The 21,434-nt window shown below is 36.2% G+C and overlaps 1 protein-coding gene across 26 annotated transcripts in view; it reads left to right on the top strand.

Annotated features, from left to right (window-relative positions):
* ighd (immunoglobulin heavy constant delta) overlaps positions 1–21,434 on the top strand; it is a 353,545-nt gene that overhangs the window by 303,275 nt on the left and 28,836 nt on the right. Inside the window, exons 1-2 of one of the 26 annotated variants that reach the window (XM_079618592.1) lie at positions 7,261–7,365; positions 7,443–7,749. The exons of 23 other annotated variants lie outside the window; for them this stretch is intronic. In XM_079618592.1, coding sequence (XP_079474718.1) covers positions 7,323–7,365; positions 7,443–7,749 — 350 coding nt within the window. In that variant the 5' untranslated portion in view covers positions 7,261–7,322. Of the gene's footprint in view, positions 1–7,260; positions 7,366–7,442; positions 7,750–15,002; positions 15,119–15,195; positions 15,503–21,434 lie in introns of those variants that run through there. 2 more of the 26 variants (XM_079618568.1, XM_079618571.1) reach the window with 2 other exon arrangements.

The raw sequence follows: 21,434 nt of genomic DNA, 5'->3' as shown, positions 1-21,434 counted from the left end.
GTACTAATGTGTACTTACACTGTAGTTACATACTATGTACACATGTAGTTACCATGTAAGTTCACAGGTATTAGGGCCACTTAATATAAAGTGGGACCATATTTGGTCATTGAATAATATTAACTGAATAATTAAAATTGTATATGTAAATTAATCTTCCTTTAGAACCTTCATAATAAGTTCTGTATCCCTGTACAGCTCAGTACAATTCAGTACAACCATATGGAGCATAACGTTTTGGGATATACATTACTGTTGCTGCGGCTTCTCAATGTTCCAGTCTTTATCGCTCATAATATAATGGTTTATTTTTTTATCTGAATTTACACACATTTATCATGTTTTATTTTGCAGATTGCTGGTGTCAGACACTGAAGTCTGAAGCTGTAGTCATTAAACCTGGAGAATCCCATAAACTGACATGTACTGCCTCTGATTTGGACATTGATAATATTAATGATACTGCATGGCTTGGACAGAAGTATGGAAAAGAGTTGGAATGGCTGGCATTAATCGGATATGATAGCCAGTGTATATATATATATATATATATATATATATATATATATATATATTACTCTCAGTCTGTTCAGGGACATTCACCATCTCCAGAGACAACAGTAGGAAGCAGATGTAACTGCAGATGTATAATATGAAAAACGAAGACACTGCTGTATAATATTGTTCCCGAGAGACACAGTGACTAAAATGACTGCAGCACTGTGCACCAAAACTGCCAAGACAGTAAGAGAGATATTTTCATATTTAATAATGATTGATGAACTATTAAAACCCCTTCCACCGCAAGGATCACTGGTGATCCTGATTTTTTTATTTTATTTTATTTCATTACTAGTTAAAAACATCACACTCTTACTTAATCTGGACAATATTAGCTTTATTAGGATGGTTTAAAACTCCAACTTCGATATTTGACCACTGGACCACATTAATTTCTTAATTTATCCCAGGAGTGCAAAATAATTAATCTGTAACGTTCGTTATTTGGAATAGAAATCATCACTTACACAGCAGCCATTCATCTCATCTCCGTTTTATTTGTGTTCAAATACAAACAATATCCACGATCCGCGAGGGATATTAGTCCAATGGTGCACACATTTGGAGAAATAATGAATTATTATGACATTTTTTAAAAATATTTTATAATGCAGAAACACATTTCTATTCAAATATACTTGAAATAAGCGATCAAAAATGCTAAAAACAGCTAACAGAGCTAGCGATGACTCTACTCTTCCTGACTCGAGTAAACCATGACATCAGCGCGATATGATTCGTTTCTAAATCTGTCAATCATCCACGTGTCCAACGTGACCAAAAGGCTGTGCTTCTTCACTGACGCGCTGTCTGCTCTGTTTACTTCCTCATTCTGAGCTACGAGGCAAACGCAACTAAACATCTCTTCGTGTGATTAAAACAAGCTAATAAAAGCAGGATTCAAGTCATCTGGTTTGTGTATGTGCTTTCTGTTCGATTTTGGTTATTATATAGCAGCCGCGGCGCTACCATTGGGCCCGGGTGGGCCTGGGCCCACCCATTTTAGGTCCGGGCCCACCCATTTTGACCCAGTTCATCCAATAAGCAGCCAGAGGAAAGCTTTGAGTGAAAGCGCCAATCAGCGGCTTCTACCCCACGTGTGGACTCTTAAGCCTGCCCACAGGCTGCATCGTCACCATCAAGCGATCCAATGAAATGAATGACTTTAGCGCGAAAGCTTTTCAAGCAAGCTCAATGAGACAGACACATACAGTAGCTAATATGAAACGCAAAACAAAACAAAGCAGCTTATTTTCATTTCAATTCAGCAAAAAATGCTCAGAGGAGCTGGACCAGGAGGAGGAAACTCCGTCCTGCTCGGCCGCCCTTTCCCCAACAAGTCCTCCAGTAGCCACCCCCTCACACCAGCAAGGCAAGTAAGGTTAGGCCGCCCGCAAAGGCTGTCTGTATCAGGGATTAAAGTTCTCCGCCGCTACGACGGATTTCTGTTAATTGCAGGGTTCCCGCCTGTCCTAATTTTTTTTATTCAATTTTCATAATTTTAAGGCCGTAAATATGCTTACGTTTCTCAAATAGTGTAATAAATGTCTTAATTTCAGTTTGAATAGGTCTTAAATTAAGGAAAGATGAAGTGTAGCCTATTTACATTACTGAGGGGGATGTGATCAAAGCCTGGAGTGGAGCGAAAACACTTTCCTCTCTCCACTCTAAGCGTTCTGTAATCACTCAGCTCTGACTCCACTCCGGGTTTTCCATCCCCGTACACGGGAAAAACTGCTCCATGTTCAACTTCACCTCATTTTAAAAGTTATTCAAATATGTTTGTTTTTTATCTCATGAATTTCTGAATTTATAATAATATAATATTTATAATATTGTATGTAACGGTTTGGAAAAGTATTCTACACGTTTAATAAATAGAATAATATAGCAGTGAATGCGCCTAGGCCTAGAGAAATGCACATTTGGATTAAGAGAGTCTGTTTCTATTCGTATTGAATAGTTGTGCATTGATTTGTATCGAATTTGAATTTCAAGCTTTATAGCTAGTCTATTTAGGATATAGAATGCCTGTGAAATAAACAAATAAAAACAAATTACCCATTATAAAATACATGTAGGCTATATACCAGTACTTCCACAAATGATTAGTTATCAGCTATCGGATTGTTATGCTGTTGTTTTAGATATGTTACTCATTTCATTATTCTGAAGAAATAAGCTACAGGATAAATAATTTTTGATCGTTTTTTCCTGCTGTTTGTGTTTAGCAGCTGTGTCAGTTTCAATGCTGCTGTTATTTCATGTCGACGATATGTTCTTCTGTCATTCTGAATTTATAAGAAAGATGATTGGTAAATAAATGGAGAGAGAGAAACAGACCCTCCAAATATATAATTCCGTTTCAGTCTTTTTGTGTAGCCTATTGAACGTTCAAAAGAGATCAATGAAGTTATGTTTACTGCCAAGACAAGAGGACAGCGACACAAGAGAGTTTTATTTCTCATGCCATTTAATCATGTTTTTGCCTGCATATACGCACTGTAAACCCCTTGGGTAGGATTAGGGGTGCGGAGTGCCTGCCTATTACACGCCATAAAGTGCGTACCATATGCACGCGAAAACTGTGTCATGCGCAGGCAAAAAAACCAAAAACATTTTTGGCGTATAAATGACACGAGAAATACAATTCGTGGTATAGATACGATCATACGCACTTTCATTAGAACGTGTTGCGTAGGTAGGCTACGTGGTCGCTGTCCTCAGAAAAGCGCTGAAACGGAGATGAAGGGGACTATTTGGCTTATTTTAACTGGCCCATCCAGTTTTCTGGAGGCCCACCTACAATCAAAATCCTGGCGCCGCTACTGTTATATAGGGATGTTCGCCGGAGTCAAATGTGACGTCACGATATGGGCGTGGTCGCGAACTGGTTGGCAGAAAGAACCAAAACGTGTCGCAGACTCGCAGCAGTCTACCTGTGTTTTGTCAGCATATGCTAATTATTTGTCCGAAGAACCAAAAAAGAGATATAAGGTTAAGCTTTTATATAACCAGGGTTCATGTTCTCTGCCTGATCAATATCACCTGAGTGATAATTGGAGCAAAAGCCCGGACACATGGCCAGATTTGACATTCGGCGACATCTATCTGTATCTCATCGACACGCCATCTATGTTTACCAGAGAGTCGATGAAGGCGTACAAATCTTTAGATGCCTATAAATTAAGTAATAATTACGAATATTACTTGTTGTAACTAAGGATAACTGGTAAATATGTTACAACTAGAGTAAAAATACAGGTGTAATTTATCCATGGGCTATATTTTGAATCAAAATTATCTTACCTCTGATATATAACATTGGTTAACATATAAGTAAAATGTATGAATGAAAATACAATAATTTGCCCTTAATTTATAAGGGTATGTCAGTGTTATTATACTTCCATTGCTCAGTCACAGCATGCACAAAAAGTTATGTAAACAAACACTTTGACACGTCTTCCGCGGTATTTTGTACAGTTATTCATTCATTAATAACCCATCAATGCGATAGAACCTACTAGTAACATTTATTTACAAAATTAGTTTTAATTTTTAACGCAAAATGTAGGTAGCAGACGCGATCGTGGTCCGCTGGCTCCCATTGTTTTCCGCTGGGTATAGACGCCTAATTGCAGAAATTCAAAGCTTTCTTTCTTGATTCAGGCTGTTTAGGTACGCGGTAGAAGCTCTTGGGGTTATTAGTCTTATCGAACCTGTTAACACAGCCGATCACAAAGCACGATACAACCATTTTTCTTCTGTGTTTGCGCTGCGCTTTAAGCGGTCATTACTTTTCTTCTGCCAACCAGAGCGCGTCGTGACGTCACGGCGAACATCCCTATAGGAACAAAGAATGTTTACAGTATGCATGCTAGTAAAGATAGCCCCTAGCTTCGTATAAAATGCTAAATAAAACATATTTCAAAATATTTTTTTGACTTGAAACCATTTTAAACCGCGACCGGAATATGGTTCAAATACTCGATGGTGTTTTAAAGTGAGCTTTAAGTAAAACTGTATTATTAATAAATTATATTGTGTCATTTAGCTTGAGGCTACATGGTGAGCTAAATGCACCTGCTACATGAGCTTGACTAACGTTATTCCATACAATATTTTTTTTAAAAGAATTTTCAAGAACAGTTATTTTTTTGTTCGTAGACTGAAGATAATATATGGATTACTTGTATTAGTGGGATGGCAGAGATTTAGATGACCAAGCAAATAACTCAGGAATGCAGGCTATTATGGCTGATCTCAAACAAAAGAATAAGAATAAAAGAATAATGGAAGATTAAGTCTCTCATTGGCAGAAGTGTTAAATGTTTGTCGATTTACACTAATGGGCCATTTCTCCTAGCCAGACATTAGTCAAAGACTGTAAATGGGTATTTATAGGGCAATACACATATCTGATAAGCATCTCTAAAGCCTCCCATGAAAACTTCTCCAAAACCTCCCATGATAAGACCTTATAATAGGCTTCATAAAATGCATACTTTTAGTGATATCATCCTCAGATTTAAAATGAAGCATGACCACACTTGTAGCTACACTTTAGTTGTGGTTATAAGTTGATATCCTACATTTAAAAAAATATTTTATACATTTAATAAATATATTCTTAATATTTGTTGTTTTTGTTTTATGTTTGACCTTATATATCTCAATATTTATAACAGTTTGATGAATTTTGAGTCTTGAACTGTAAACTCTCAAGGGTTGGCTTTCTAAATATATGTTGGTTATGTGTCTATTCAGAATGAGTTCTGAGCAGAAATCTTTTTATTTTGGCTATGTCATGAATGCATCACTTGCCAAAATTGAGGGTGCCGAGGAAGGGGTTTTAAAAAGCATTTCTGCAGATTTTATTATTTTAAAAAGAACATTTCAGCAAAGCTTATGTTATTCTGTTGTTTGGTGATGTTTTTAACATTAAAAAAGTGAATAGCACTCTAGAGTCTGTTTTAACAACATACATTGCAGAGGCTAAACACACGGGACTCTGCCCATTACTAAAACAGTCCTGTACCCACTCTCACCAGAACACGTCACTGTTTATCTGTTTGAAGAAACTCAGATTAAGTTACAGGCACGTACCAGCTGTAACGAAAAAAAAAAAAATTTATATCAAGAGGTGGTACTATTGCCCATGAAATGAACCTCAATGGCCTCAAGCTCCACAGACTCCACAGTATTTGCTATCAGGATTTCAATGCAAATTATCTGATGTCTGTTACATATTTAAACAACTGTTGACTGGAGAACTCATCACTAGTTCAGCCCTTGATATAAATCATGTTCACTTTGTATCTGTTGTTGTTGCTGGCCACAGTGTCTGGTAAGTATATTCCCTGGACAAAATAAACTATTTTCTTAATGTAAATAAATACATGATCCAAATTATTTGTAAAAATGTTTTGTTTATCCACAGGTATTAACTCTCAGGTTGTGCTCACACAGTCTGAACAGTCAGTAGTTGTGGCTCCAGGTGGTTCCCACAAACTGACCTGTGCCTGCAGTGGATTCACTCTTAGTGGCACTAGCATGCACTGGATCCGTCAGGCACCTGGAAAAGGACTGGAATGGATTATTTATTATTATTCAGATTCTGCTAAGAGCTCAGCTCAGTCAGTCCAGGGCAGGTTCACAGCAACTACGGACAGCTCGAATTTGTATCTGCACATGAATCAGCTGAAGACTGAAGACTCTGCAGTGTATTACTGTGCAAGAGACACCGTGGAAACACTAATACAGGCAGCTGTTCAAAAACTCATGAGAAATGAGGTGGACATGTTTGTTACACTGAAAAAGTGGAAGAGCCTCTGAAGTGACACAAAGTGTTTTGAATGCACATACATTAAATACAAAAACCTGTAAATATTAAAATTATTCTTTATTTTTAATCATAATGACTAGTCTGTTCCCCACATTATATGTCTCAGTATGAAGTATATTTGTTCAGTTTAGCATACATTCCCTTATTTTAAGAATGGACTGGATTCTTTTTTTCTAATAATCCTTCTACCACAAAACGTCATTATATTTACTAATACATGGTGTCAAGATGGAGCTTATTTATATAAAAAAGATTAAGATATGATTTTTAAAATGATTAAAACGTTTAAATTAACATGCACCATGATGCACTAATTGTACCTGTAACTCCAGCAACCTTGATAAACTGCAAACTCAGCCTACAAGGCAGATACACGTGGAATCACAACCACTTCATGAAACTACTTATGCCCTAACTGACACACCAATGTTATACTAATCCGGAAAGGAGAGGAAACAACAGCAATATGCAAAGAAACAAACATTCATTCTAACCTTGAAATTACTGAATGTCCAAAAACAATTTATCTTTCCACCATAGATTGTAACCACCAACCCCAAGCCAGACTTGGTGCTCTGGTTGCATCTCTGAAACATTGACTCAATAACAAATAACACACCAATAAATGACAGAAAGAAGTTGTTTGCTGTTAAAGTAATGTAACTTATCTCACTTATCAAATGTTGGTCAAGATTTTTTCCCTTGTCTACTGTAATAATTAGCAGATTACTGCATTAAACTACAGTGTAAGTCTGTAAACCTCCAAAGATGCAAATGATTTTGTGGGAAGGGTCAACGTCTCCCAGACTCTTGAAAGATTGTGTTATAAGCTGAACTTTCAGTCAGTGCATGTGTTCAGTGACTAAACAGCTTCAGTGTAACCATAACAATTGTACTGCCTTTTTCTGTTGCAATGGAGATGCTACTATATGGACTCCTACTGATGATTATTGCATGTGAGCACCTCCCATTTGCAGTGGATTATTATTTAATTGTTCTAATCCATCTAACATTATTTTTCTCTGTTGTTCAGGTGTTAGTGGTCAGTCTTTGAGCTCCTCAGATTCTGTGGTGAAAAGACCAGGAGAATCAGTCACTCTGTCCTGCGGTGTCTCTGGAATCTCAATGAGCAGCTACAACATGCACTGGATCCGTCAGAAAACAGGGAGAGGACTGGAGTGGATTGGATATATAGACGGTGGCACTGGCACTACTTTTGCTCAGTCTCTACAGGGCCAGTTCTCCATCACCAAAGACACCAGTAAAAACATGCTGTATTTAGAGGTGAAAAGCCTGAAGACTGAAGACACAGCTGTTTATTACTGTGCAAGAGATTCACAGTAAGACAAAAGACTGCAGGGCTGAACAAAAACTGTTCATGTCTCTGAGGGCTCAAGATCATTTTTCAGGACACTTTCCCAAAATAAAACAAGCTACTTTTAAATTTAACACTAGATCTACCAAGGCAGTCATTTTGACGGTTTAAAATGTTTGCAATGTAATAACTTTGTTGAAATAAAACTTCAAAACTTTAACCTTGCAACTAGGACCCTGACTTTTCCTAAATGTGCCTATATTTTATTCTATCATTGTTATTTTATTAAAATTACAAGACACAAAAGAGTTGAGTATTTGATAATGGCCATCATACTGACCGTATGCATTACAGACCATGTATCATTTGCTCCCTTTTGCCAATTGCGGAGAAACTGACAGCAAGAAAAACAAAACAAAGGACACTTGTGACAAATGTCATAAGGTTGTGTGTGGGAGCTGCACATGGAAGGTAGAGATTACCTGTGTTGACTGTAAGTAACTGATCCACAAGCGTCAGTGAAATTGATGCACACTGTTTGCCCCCAAAACAATCCAAGTTAGCCCGCTTAGTGGAGAATACTTTCATAATGATTTACAACATGATATTTTCATTGTAATTTTACAGCATGATATTTTTGCTCACTAAAACAAATAAATCAGTTTGTTTTCTCACAGTTTATTATTTTCATATTGTTTTCCCGTGACGGTCAGAATGACAGTTTTGGCTAGTTTGGGGCATATGCGTTTCATAAGGTTTTACCTATGCATTGCACCTGAGACCCGCAGTGATGGATTAATTGACAGCTGCTGTCAGACTCGCTTTGCAACAGAGCGGTCATTTGAAGTCGAGGACCTGAAGTGGAGGATGTTAAATTGTCTGTGGAGATCATTGACTTAAAAAAGTTGTTTTAGTGTTTAGTTACCCTTTAACTTGTGCAGCGATTGGTGGGAACAAATACACTGTAGCAACAATGACTGCTGCTTTTCGATCAGTGAATCGTGATTCTCCAAACACTTCATGCATTGTCTGAACCGACGAGAGCTTTGTCTCTTTCTCCATTACAACACACACACACACACACACACACAAAGAGACAAAGTAACATGACACCCAAAATTCCTCACACCAAGGAACACACGTAACAGGACACCCACGTCTCCAGAGAGATAAGCACACACACACCAAGAGACTTTATTCAACAGAATCATATTTAAGACCTCAACAAATGGACTTGATATTTTTGTGTTGCCATTTATGTGTCACGACCGATGTGGAATTGATTTCAATATCAGTATGTATTAATCAAACTTTAAAATGTCTAGACTAATGCATAATAATCAAACGTTGTATTCCTGTAACCGTAACCTGAATGTGTTTGATACCATTTTAAATCTTGAGACCTAACGGAGTTGAATCTCGATAATAGACTGCAGTGATATGATTATTACTAGATGAATCCTTTTCAGTCATAGAAATGACTAAGCCAAAGCTCTGTCATAAACTACACAGACTGGGGTCTTCTGACAAGACAAAGAAAAGTCTCCCGCTCTCAGATCACTGAAGGTTATTGGCTACTCGTGCCAAACGAAGGCGTGACCCATACAGTCTTTAAAAGAGAGAGACAAAGCTCTTCCTCTCTCTCTCTTCCTGCTATTCATCGTCTGCTCATCATGTGAAAGTCTACGATGAACTCCGTGGAGTTCCGTCTGCTTTTATTTTCTTTATCTAAGTTTCTTTTGTTTCATTTTCAAATTCCAGTTTGTTCGCTTCTACCCAAGAGTGAAACGAATTAAGCCTGGATTTCCTCAGTAACATATCACTTCCAAAAGAGGCCTTCTTCAAATCTCCCGCGGACAAGCGCGCTCCGCAAACACGAGCGCGCGCACTCTGCTCCGAGAGCACGCGCAGGCTGGACACAGCTCGTGCACGCAAACGATCTTTGCAAGTAAAACTCTAACCAGTTTTAATGTTTTAAGGTTTGATGCATTGATGGCTCTCTCAAAAAGGTCTGTGATTTTGCTACATGAGATCATTCTGTGATCTCTCTCTCTCTCCCTCTCATACTCTCTCTATCTCTCTCTCTTCCGCACGACCAAAAGCGCTCCCCGCGCGCGCGAGGTGTGCGTTACTGCTCTAAATAGCACCAGCCTAAATCAGAGCACTCTCTCTCTCTCTCTCTCCAACTCCCCCTCTCTCTCCCCCGTAAATCGCGCGCGCACAGCGTGCGTCACTCTTACGAGCCATCCTCGCACTCAGTCTCTCTCACTTTCTCTCTCTCATCTGTTATTCGTTGTCTTGTTTGTTCACATGTAAGATATGTACAAACATATAATCGGTGTATATTGTGTAGTCCAAATATTCTGTAGTTTTGCATTTATTAAAACCATATATTATAAATGACTGGTGACTGTTTAACGATTGTAAAAATACAAATGTCAATGAGGTAGATCCGAGCTACCAGCTCTTCTTATTTACTACATTAAGTAGTTTTAATTTTATAAACACAGGAAAATTAATGTTCACGACCAGAAAGTTAATATTTCTTGGAGTTTATAAGGGATAACTTTATCGAGAGATTGATAGATTGATCTTTGATGGTTTTTGCGGGACAGACACCTATTTGATCATTACATGAATTTCCCTTAAAGGTTGTCTCATAATCGAAATTAAATAAGATTATTGATATATGAATGAGGAATTATAAGACGTTGTGATCGATTATTCATATATTCATATAATCTATACATTTTCAATTTCGAGAATTTAATGTAACTGTAATATGCAAAATATTAATCATATTCATGATTAGTTATTAAAATTCCCTATGGATCATTTGAGTTAATTCATACGGACCCAGAGTCCGAGGCATATACGCTACAGTTTTGGTGGAGAATGCGGGCAATCTCAAACTTTGTTTTTTACGAGCAATATCCAGTTCCAGTCTGTTTATATGGTTATTAATAATTTTGTGCACATGTGTTATGAAATTGGGAGATAAGTCGCAAACGCGAACTCATTCCTAACTGACCAGGCAAAAAGCCTAAGTCAGTAACGTTACACTTTAACAAGTCGTTAAAATATGCCTAGACAATTTTATGCAAAAAATATGCCTAAACATTGACTTAGCTAATCAATCGAAAACTAATACATTTAAATCCGTGCTATTTGGATAAATGTCTATGGGAGTAGCCCACAATTGTGTTTTGCAGCGAAGAAACCCTGCGTCACGCTCTTGTGCAGTATAGCATCCGAAAGATCCGCAGAGATCTTTGTTCCTTTGTGATTTTTATTGCAGAAAATCAGCGCGTGACCGACGCTCTGAGCGCTCGAGTCACATTTAACATTGGTTGTAATTCCGCGGACTAAACACCAGAGGTGTGGGGTACGTGCATACGCTTTTAGAATTAGTGGTGTGGGTATACGTGCGTATTATACACGAGATGAAACAATGATTATAAACAAGATGAAGATGATTATAAACACTGAAACAAAGGCATGGCATGAAACAAAAGCATGAACAAGGACATGACGTTTACCAACAGGGCAGGGAAACAATACTTGACAAGGAACAAGGCAAACATGAGGGCAACAAATACACAAGGCTATAAATGACAAGACAAGGGACACCTGTGAAAAGAATCAAGTCAATCAACCAATGACAACACAGAACACATGGCAGGATCACACGAGGGCCAGGGAATAACACGACAAGACATGAAACATGACCAAAACAAGACGTGACAATTATTGTGCTTGCTATACACTGTGCCACAAACTGCCACATACCTGCACAAGAACTCTTCAGTGATGACTTTTTCAATATTTTTTTTTATTTGTTGGCATAATATTAAACTTTTCAGAGTTCATTTGTGTAGATTATAATGTCAAATGACAAAATACATAAGTTTGTATGTCAATAAATAAATGTTTTTGACACGGAATCAGGTGATGTTTTAATCTTTGTAAATCAGGTTTCTTTAAGTGTCTTTACAGTACAATCATCTGCTAAATGGAAAGTAATAAAGTTAAAGTTAAAAGGTAACACTTTACAATAAGGTTCATTAGTTAACATTAGTTAATGTATTAACTAAAAAGAGCTATGAGCTCTTACATTTGTTACTTGTTAATCTGTGTTAACGTTAGTTAATAAAGATACAGCTGTTCATTGTTTGTTCGTGTTAGTTCACAGTTAACTAATGTTAACAAGATTTGAATAAAGTATTAGTAAATGTTGAAATTAACATTAACAAAGATTAATAAATGTTGTATAAGTGCAGTTCATTATTAGTTCATGCTAACTAATGTTAAATATTGTAAAGTGCTACCATTAAAAATAATTCAGACACCAGAAGGGTGCACCCTTTCTCATGAATAACTGGTGATTGTGATTAACCAGTTTTGTTTGAACACACCTACTCTCTACTCAGTTGAGTTTGCATTGATATATTTACTCATGCATGGACTAACAGTCATATTTCCTATTTAAACAACTAGTAAATGAGTGTTCAATCTGAAGAGGAAAAACAATGTTCTCCCTAAAGCTCTTTCTGCTGTTGGCAATTGCACACAGTGAGTGTTTTTTATATTTTAAAATTCTGAAGGAGTTAAGTTTTTTTTGTTTTAGGAAGTTTTAAGAAGGTGAAATGTGAAATGAATTCAGATTCTGATAAGAGCTCAGCTCAGTCAGTCCAGGGCAGGTTCACAGCAACTACGGACAGCTCTAATTTGTATCTGCACATGAATCAGCTGAAGACTGAAGACACTGCAGTGTATTACTGTGCAAGAGACACTGTGGAAACACTAATACAGGCAGCTGTTCAAAAACTCATGAGAAATGAGGTGGACATGGTTGAGTTACACTGAACAAAGGGAAGAGCCTCTGAAGTGACATAAGCCTGTCTGAAGTGTTTTGAATATTAAATACATATCATATTTGCTTAACTCAGTAAATCAATACTGACTAGTCTGTTTCCAACAGTATGTCAAGTCAAGTCATGTTACCTTCATTTATATAGCGCTTTTAACAATAGATTGTTTCAAAGCAGTTTTACAGTGATAATAGGAAATGAAAGTAACATATATTGTTTTGGCTTTACAGCAGCTCTAGACTAAAGTTATTGTCCAGCTAAAGTTAGTTTGGTAACACTTTATTTCGATAGTCCACTTTAGACATTCTACTAACTATAAGTAACTTTGCAGCTACATGCCAACTAACTGTCATTAGATTATTAGTAGACTGTCTTCTTAATATCTGCTAACACTTTATTTTGTTGGTCCCCTAACAGATATTCTGACTATAAGTAACTTGGCAACTACAAGTCAACTTATTCTACTAACCCGAACCCTAACACCTAACCCCAACCTAACAGTCTACTAACAGTATACTACACTCTACTAATACTATAAGTTACTTATAGTTAGTAGAATGTTTAAAGTGGACTATCGAAATAAAGTGTAACCGTTAGTTTTGATCGATTGATTCACTTCCGTTGCAAAGATCATTAGTTATAAACTTAGGGGCCGCTAAATTGACCCCGTTCTAACAGAAAACACACAACGTGCTCCGGCCCGCTCATCCGCACAAAAAACAGTGTCTGGTAGCTCGACAACGCAAACCTTGAAATAGATTCAAGGTGCAAGCCTTGAACATTTTTTTGTAAAGCAAGTCGTGATTCTCGCGAGATTTGTCAGGGCGCCACCTCTCAAACCTGCATTGCTGGGGCTTTTTTCTGAGCAGTTTTCTGAGGCTTCAGATAACCTCATTTGTGATCGCTTCTCAGGACGGCCACTGACTATCACACGAGCAAATAACAACTGTTTCACAATCCCGCTCTAATCTCTAGTCAGATGCACTCAAACCATTGATACATTGATGCACAATAACTGAAATATATATCAGAGAACATTATCCAGGCCAGGGAAAATAATAATGGATCTAAATAAAATACTTTATCAGCATACGGCAATCTTTGTTGTATTCCAAGTAGCCTGTATGTACGGTTGAGATTGTGAGTTTACATAATAATAATAATTAAAAAATAAAAGGATCATACAAATTTTATATTTTTATTTATTGCCCTGGTGAAGCTGTGTAGAATTAGGTACAATGTATAGTATAAATATGAAGGGATTTTCCGGAATGTGTTTTTTTTTCTACAGGTGTTTTACCTGTATTTTGAATTACAGTACATTTTCAATGTATGCTTAAGTTGTAATACTCTTGTAAGTATTATAAATTACTTGTAATAGTCATTTCCTGGATGTCTTGCACATTCTTTGCTTATTAAGAAAAAAAAAATCAACCTTTGAATTGGGCGATTTTTGTGTAAATCCAATTATTATTTTTTCTTTTGGACTTTATGTAAACATCGGTTATGTGAATAAGCTTCACCAGCGCAGAACTAAATAATAATCATATAATTATAACTACAAATCATGATCCCTCTTATTTTTTTAATTATTCTTATTTTTTTCAGATTGTGCAAGGTATAAGCCTTTGTAAACGAAGAAAAGGTTTTAGTTCAAGATACTTCTGGTGCAATAAAAGGTTTTAAGTTTGTCTCCTTTTTCTTACTCAAGACATATTAGAGAAATTATTTTAAAAATCTGTTAAATGCATTTATTATTCCAAATGCATAATTAAAATCTGAAATATATACCGGAATAACCTGGCTTCTTATGAGACTGCCCAGCTTCGCAACATAATAATGGTAATGATATGCTAAAGCCCGCCAGCACGTTGACGTGAATGATTACAAGGTAGTTTGTGATGTAAGAAACACTAGTGATTTCAAACCGTGTTTTTGAGACTGTCTTTGGTTCACTGCAGTTTTAAGGATAATATAATGGTGTTGACATGAATTTGCACATGGTTTGTCTTTAAGCATATATATATATAAAGTAAACACATAGACATATAAACAAAATTGAAAACTTGATTTTCACCAAAGGGGGTCTTTAAATACATCCTAATAAACTCCAAATCCGGCCTACAAGGCAAGATACATCTGGAATCACAACCAGTTCTTGAAACTGACTACATATGCCCAAAACTGACACACTAATCTGGAGAGAAGAGGAGAAAAACAACAATAAACTAAAAACAAATATTCATTCTAAACAAGAAATTAGACCACTACTGTGAAAATTTGCAGATATTTCATACTGCATTAAATTGCAGTGTAAGTCTGCAAACCTCCAAAGATGCAAATGATTTTGTGGGAAGGGTCAACGTCTCCCATACTCTTGAAAGATTGTGTTATAAGCTGAACTTTCAGTCAGTGCATGTGTTCAGTGACTAAACAGCTTAAGTGTAACCATAACTATTTTACTGCCTTTTTCTGTTGCAATGGAGATGCTACTATATGGACTCCTACTGATGATTATTGCATGTGAGCAACTCCCATTTGCAGTAGATTATTATTTTATTGTTCTAATCCATCTAACATTAATTTTCTCTGTTGTTCAGGTGTTAGTGGTCAGTCTTTGAGCTCCTCAGATTCTGTGGTGAAAAGACCAGGAGAATCAGTCACTCTGTCCTGCGGTGTCTCTGATTTCTCAATGAGCAGCTACTACATGAGCTGGATCCGTCAGAAACCAGGGAGAGGACTGGAGTGGATTGGATATATAGACGGTGGCACTGGCACTACTTTTGCTCAGTCTCTACAGGGCCAGTTCTCCATCACCAAAGACACCAGCAAAAACATGCTGTATTTAGAGGTGAAAAGCCTGAAGACTGAAGACACAGCTGTTTATTACTGTGCAAGAGATTCACAGTAAGACAAAAGACTGCAGGGCTGAACAAAAACTGTCATGATCACTGAAGCAATTACTGCAAATTTCCCCACAATTCAATACATTACTTCTTTAGAAATGTAGTTTAAAATATCTTAATATTTCTTTATAAACAGCTTCCCACATAAATGACAGTATGAGTCTAGGCTGGTACCGTAATTAAGGAAGGTCATAAAGATAATAGATTTCAAGCTTGGAGGGTTGATCATTGATTACCCGCACCAGCATGAACCGGGTGCTAGTTCAGAGCAAGAGCTATTGCCGGTTAGTGAGATATACATAACCTGCAGTGAGTGTGTACAGTGACCATACATAAGCATCTGCTTAATTAATCTGAAAATAATTAATATATTGTTTGACTGAGATTCAACAATATTCAATCATAAAACTCCATTTTAAATGTACTATACATTTCCACAGTAAGATAAACACTAATCTTTATCTTCATAAAGATAAACCTGTCAAGTGAATTAGTGCACTGTAGTGGTAAATATCCTTTACAAAGTGCAAGATGAATCCAGGTAGGGTTGAATTTTTTCTTTTGGTCTGACCTTCCTTTGACATAAAATCTGCTGGAGGATGGGCTATGCAAATTAAAAAGTACATTCTGCCTTATAAACTCTTCAAATTTATCTCCTTTTCAGTGTTGTCATTGAGATTTTTAACAAAAACTGCTGAAAAAATGGTCCTCAGAATTACTTGTTTCATAAGCTTTCTAGTCTCTATTGAAAGTAAGTAAGATTTATTTTTAAGCACTTCAGTGCATATATGTTTTATATTTGCTGTCAAGTCATCTCTATTTTTCACTTTATTTCTAAAACTCAAGCACCTCATAAACTCACATTTCTTTTATTTTAACAGTGTGCAAAGGTCAGACACTGACTGAGTCGGAGTCAGTCATCATCAAACCTGGGAACGAACATAAACTGACCTGTACTTTCGGATTGAAGTTAACTCTGCAGATATTTCGTGGATAAGACAAGCTGAAGGGAAAGGGCTCGGGTGGATCTCACATATTTCTGCTCCAAGCGGCGGTAGCAAATATTACTCTACGTTGAAGGACGATTCACCATCTCCAGAGCAATGGGGCATAGTTAATAATAGCACTGACTATCAAAATACTAACACTTGATGGCAATACAAAAACTGCATTACTTGTTTCAGTTAATTCTCTCTGCATACAATAGGTAATCCATTGTTTTTTATAATTCACTTTGGTTGAGTTTTGAATGTGTACATTTTTTTGGCAACATACTTTCTAAAAGTGAATGAGTCATTACTTTATTATTACTTTATAGAATGTGCAGTTGGAATGGCAAGTAACAGAACTGCTCAGGGCCGCCACTGGTCAAATGGGTCCCCTACGCAGAGCAGAACTTCAGTTGTCACCTTGATTGAAATTGCTTTGCACGGGGCTGGGGATATCGATGGTGCCCCCATGGTAGTTCAACACTATCTCACGACTAATTCGTACAAATTTGTACAAGTGATTAAAAGGTGGCTAATTCATACAAATTTGTACAAGTGATTAAAAGGTGGCTAATTCGTACGAATTTGTATGATTTGTCTAAACCCACGTGATGAGAATGGTTTAGGGGCGGGGTCAGGGGTAGGTCATTCGAACGAATTCATACGAATTTGGCATCTTGTAAAATATGTACAATTTAGCAAAAATTTTACAAATTCAACATACATGGCCTTTGGTTCCGCATGTGTAATGAAAAAAAAAAAAAAAACATTAAAATGCAGAATATCACACATTCTTACTCCTCTCCCATACCTCTTCTCCTCCCTTGTCTGGAACTCCTCTCATCCCTCAACTATTCCTCTCCCTTGTTGTCATGATTCCTGTCTTGTATTCCCCTTGTTTGGACTTATGTTATTTCCTGTTCCCTGTTTTGTAGTCCTTTGTAGTTTTGCCTGGATTTACTTTTATTATGTTTGTTTGAATAAATGTTTTGCTGCATTTGGATCACACTCTTGTTCCTCTGAAACAGCCATCATTACACTTGTCCAGATATTACAGGTTTTTTTTTTACAATCGCTAAAGGAAACATTTCTCAATATACTTTTTCTAAATCCTCAACACAGTTCTCCTCCTAACCAACTTTCGGCTTGGCACAGCAGTAATTTCACATTCAAAATGCACTAAAGCTGCCAAAACACTTCGTGCATGTCTCAAATCAACTCATTCTTCCAGAACGTTATAATGGCAATTTGAAGGATTTGTTTATTTCATTCTTAAAATCGAAAAAATATTGAATAATCTTGTTTACTTTTAGTGAAAATAATTTAATTGTGAATTATTAGTTATTTGTCAAGATACTTAAAAAAAAAAAAAAAAACGTTTAGGCAAGCAATCTCAACACATAATAATAATTAATAATAATAATAATAAACTAAATAAAGAAGACAATCTTCCTGAAGAAACCTTACACAACACAATTAAGAAATGTTTTCTTATAACATTTCTATACATCTAAAAGCAAAACATGGGCTACCATCAGCTAATAACAAAATAGTATAGCAGATTAGAAAGTTGGAACAGAAGGAGAGCTGACACATGTACAATAACTTGGCAGTGCATCACAACTGATCCATGATTTTTGCTCCAAAAATGCAGTGTCCTCTTCAATCGGGGAACATTTAAAGGACGTACGGTTGTCTAATCTGAACATATTTCCAGGGCTAAGAATTTCACTTCACCCTCTCCATTTTACATTGAATATACTTGTATTTATGAACTGAACTTACATTTTTGTTACCTTTAATTTGTGCTCTAAAAATTGACAAAAATATGGCGCCCTTCAAGATTATCATGCAATTTATAGAAATGTGTGGGGTGGTCAGGGGGGTACCGATGAAACACACTGTATCATTTGAACTCGCAGTAGAATCCAATCAATCATCACAGAAAAGGTTCATGAACGAACCTTACAGAGTTCTAATATGAAAGTTCAACTTTGAACCTTTTTGTTAGAAGTTCATTTGCACTTTGAAGTTCTTTATTGAACTCCAAAGGTTCAAACTCTTCTAAGAGTGTAGCAAAGGTTGTCAACCAACAAACACACTTTGTAACTCATAAATCAGTGACCTAAGAAAATAATGGGTAGCATTACATTGTTTTCTTTTGTAAAGTTTCTTTACGAAGCAAGAATTACACTCTCTGATGTGTATAATTCACTTCCAAATTGCCCTGTATAGAGTTTTGGTGATGTTTGTGTCTAAGTGAAAAAATAACTGATGCAATTTGAAAGATGTAGTCATATTTTGTGCCAAAGCAATAATAAATGATCCCCAGTTTAGCTCACATAGACTGATGTTGTGCTCACTGTGAAGGGTACCAAAACAGTATTAGAGAAATGTGTTGTTCTGCTTTCACATGGAACAAAACCAATTCAAAGAGTCTCTTTACTGTGTATGCATGTAATGGAAAGAATTCAAAACCTGACTATGTATGTATCCAGCTCCGACTGAGGATCTCAATATTTCAGTGATCTGTTACTTTAAAATGCTTATCAGCTGTTTCAACAATTGTTTTAATACTTTTGAACTGATGCTTCTGTTGATGCATGAAGCAGAGGCTTTATACTATATTTAAGGTTTGGAACATGATGTCTTCATTTCTGACATGCTGTGTTTGAGCATTTGTAAATAAGACAAGAAAGATCCATGATTTTGGTATTGGGCGAGCTTGTATGAGAAGAAAATGTAGCATTTTAGAAACATGCTAACTAATATGGTATTGTGTGAAAATAGTGTTTATAAAAAAAAGTAGACTACATCACACACACCCACGCGCACAAACACACACACACACATACACACACACACACATTTAGATAAGTTCAAAATTAGCAAAAATTACATTTAAAATAAAAAATAAATACACAAAACACTAATTGTTACAATATTACTGAAAGATTTAAAAAGAGCAGGTTTCAAACTTGTGAATTTTCGAAATAATGCTCAAGTTTCATGCATTTGGCTGAGGAGCACAAACCTGCTTGTTTTTGTAAAGGCCTTTGCGCCATCAAGTGGTAAAACTGACTTTAGCCGGGAACAGTGAGAAAATTATGTTTGATATGTTACAGTTTTTCTCAATCGATTTGACACATTTCTTCAAATGAATGTAGTTGCTCTCAAAACATTTAACACAGAAAACTAAACACTCTTATGTTGACGGTTTAATATTTACTTAATACTGCAGTTTATTATAGTAATGCATTTATTAAAAGTAAATACTATCATCAAAACTACAGGTGTGTTTCTCTATTGATTATTAGAACACATTCAGCTTCATAGACACACAAATACTCTAATTAAAATACATGTTTATCATTATAGTTCTTCAACAAGAGTTTTTGTTACAGTACAAGTTGTTCTGCCTCAACATCTACAGGCCTCTTCCATTGTGATTGAAAGAGTTTTTTCTTATTCCATTTAAAACAAACTTGGTCATCCACCTTAGTGTTCTTGACTTTAATTCTGAAAAATGTTTGGACATTTACAGAACTTGCCATGCTAAGGCTCAAAGCTACAAATGTACACTATCAGCAATCATAATACTCATAAAAATAGACGTGTAATACCATAGTAACACTTTGGATCTGTTTAGCTTCTCCCAAGAAGAGGCCATGCACTCCCATTTCTTTTGAAAGTTTTACATCTCTTCACTTCTCTTCCATCATGCGGTCCCATTTCTTTCTTTCTTTCTTTCTTTCTTTCTTTCTTTCTTTCTTTCTTTCTTTCTTTCTTTCTTTCTTTCTTTCTTTCTTTCTTTCTTTCTTTCTTTCTTTCTTTCTTTCTTTATTTCTTTCTTTCTTTCTTTCTTTCTTTCTTTCTTTCTTTATTTCTTTCTTTCTTTCTTTCTTTCTTTCCTTCCATGTCTTCTTAAAATTTCTCCTCTTAATCTTTCCATTACACCAATGCCCTCAACTTTTCCCATATCTTCCCCCTCCCCTTTAACCCATTCTCCTCTTTATCCCATCTCCTTATCTTAAACTCTCTCCTCTTCTTCCCTCATCTCTTTCTACCTGTTCCACTCTTCCTCTTGTTACACCCCTTCCTCAACTCTTTCCACCACCTTCCACTCTGACGCCTCTTGAATTGGTTTTATTACACCAGGGCTACACCCCTTGTCTACACCCAGCAAGGATAATGTGACATTTTTAGTAGTATAGGCTACTACAACATGACCAAACATGTCAAACATTGAATAGAGCTCAATATCAGATGTGTCAGATATCAGATATTGGGCGGAGATGCTGGAGGCTCCCAAAATAATATATGGACAGATAGTCATCCAAAGCTAAAGCAGCATTAAATAGTATGGCTGGATTCAAATATAAGCAAACTATGAAATAAAAAAAATACTTTCAATTTGATGTATAGACAAAAGGACAACTGCCATTATCTGGATTCAACAAACATTTCAATGCTAAATAGTCCAGTACTGTGAAGCGCCAGTAGGCGGAGCTAAAAGTCAGAGGAATCACGAGGGTTAAACTAAAAGCATCTTCCGTGTTCCCCAACAGCCACCTAATTAACTTTTGATGCGATTTTAATAATTCACTGTTGGATTATAGCACTTTCTGAAATGCTTTTCATAGCAGTGGCTGTTCTTATTGTTGCGAATTGTGCGGTTAAGAAAACGTTTATCTGCACATTTTTGTGAACAGGGTTCCCATGCACGATCATGGACATCAATATCAGTTCGTTTTAAAAATGTAGTCTAATTTTCAGGACTATTAATCAAAGATGAAAAAATGCAGGGTAATTTTCAGGAATATTAATCAAAATAAATAAAATATTAAAGATTAATGGAAAAGTTGGCTAGGAAGATTGTAGCCTAAGTTTAGTGTTTGATAATTTTATTGAAATAGCTTAACCTTTATTCAAGTCACTTAAGAA

The sequence above is a fragment of the Phoxinus phoxinus genome (genome assembly GCF_949152265.1).
Source record: "Phoxinus phoxinus genome assembly, chromosome: 1".
NCBI lineage: Eukaryota > Metazoa > Chordata > Actinopteri > Cypriniformes > Leuciscidae > Phoxinus > Phoxinus phoxinus.
This window is presented reverse-complemented; position numbering and strand designations above follow the sequence as displayed.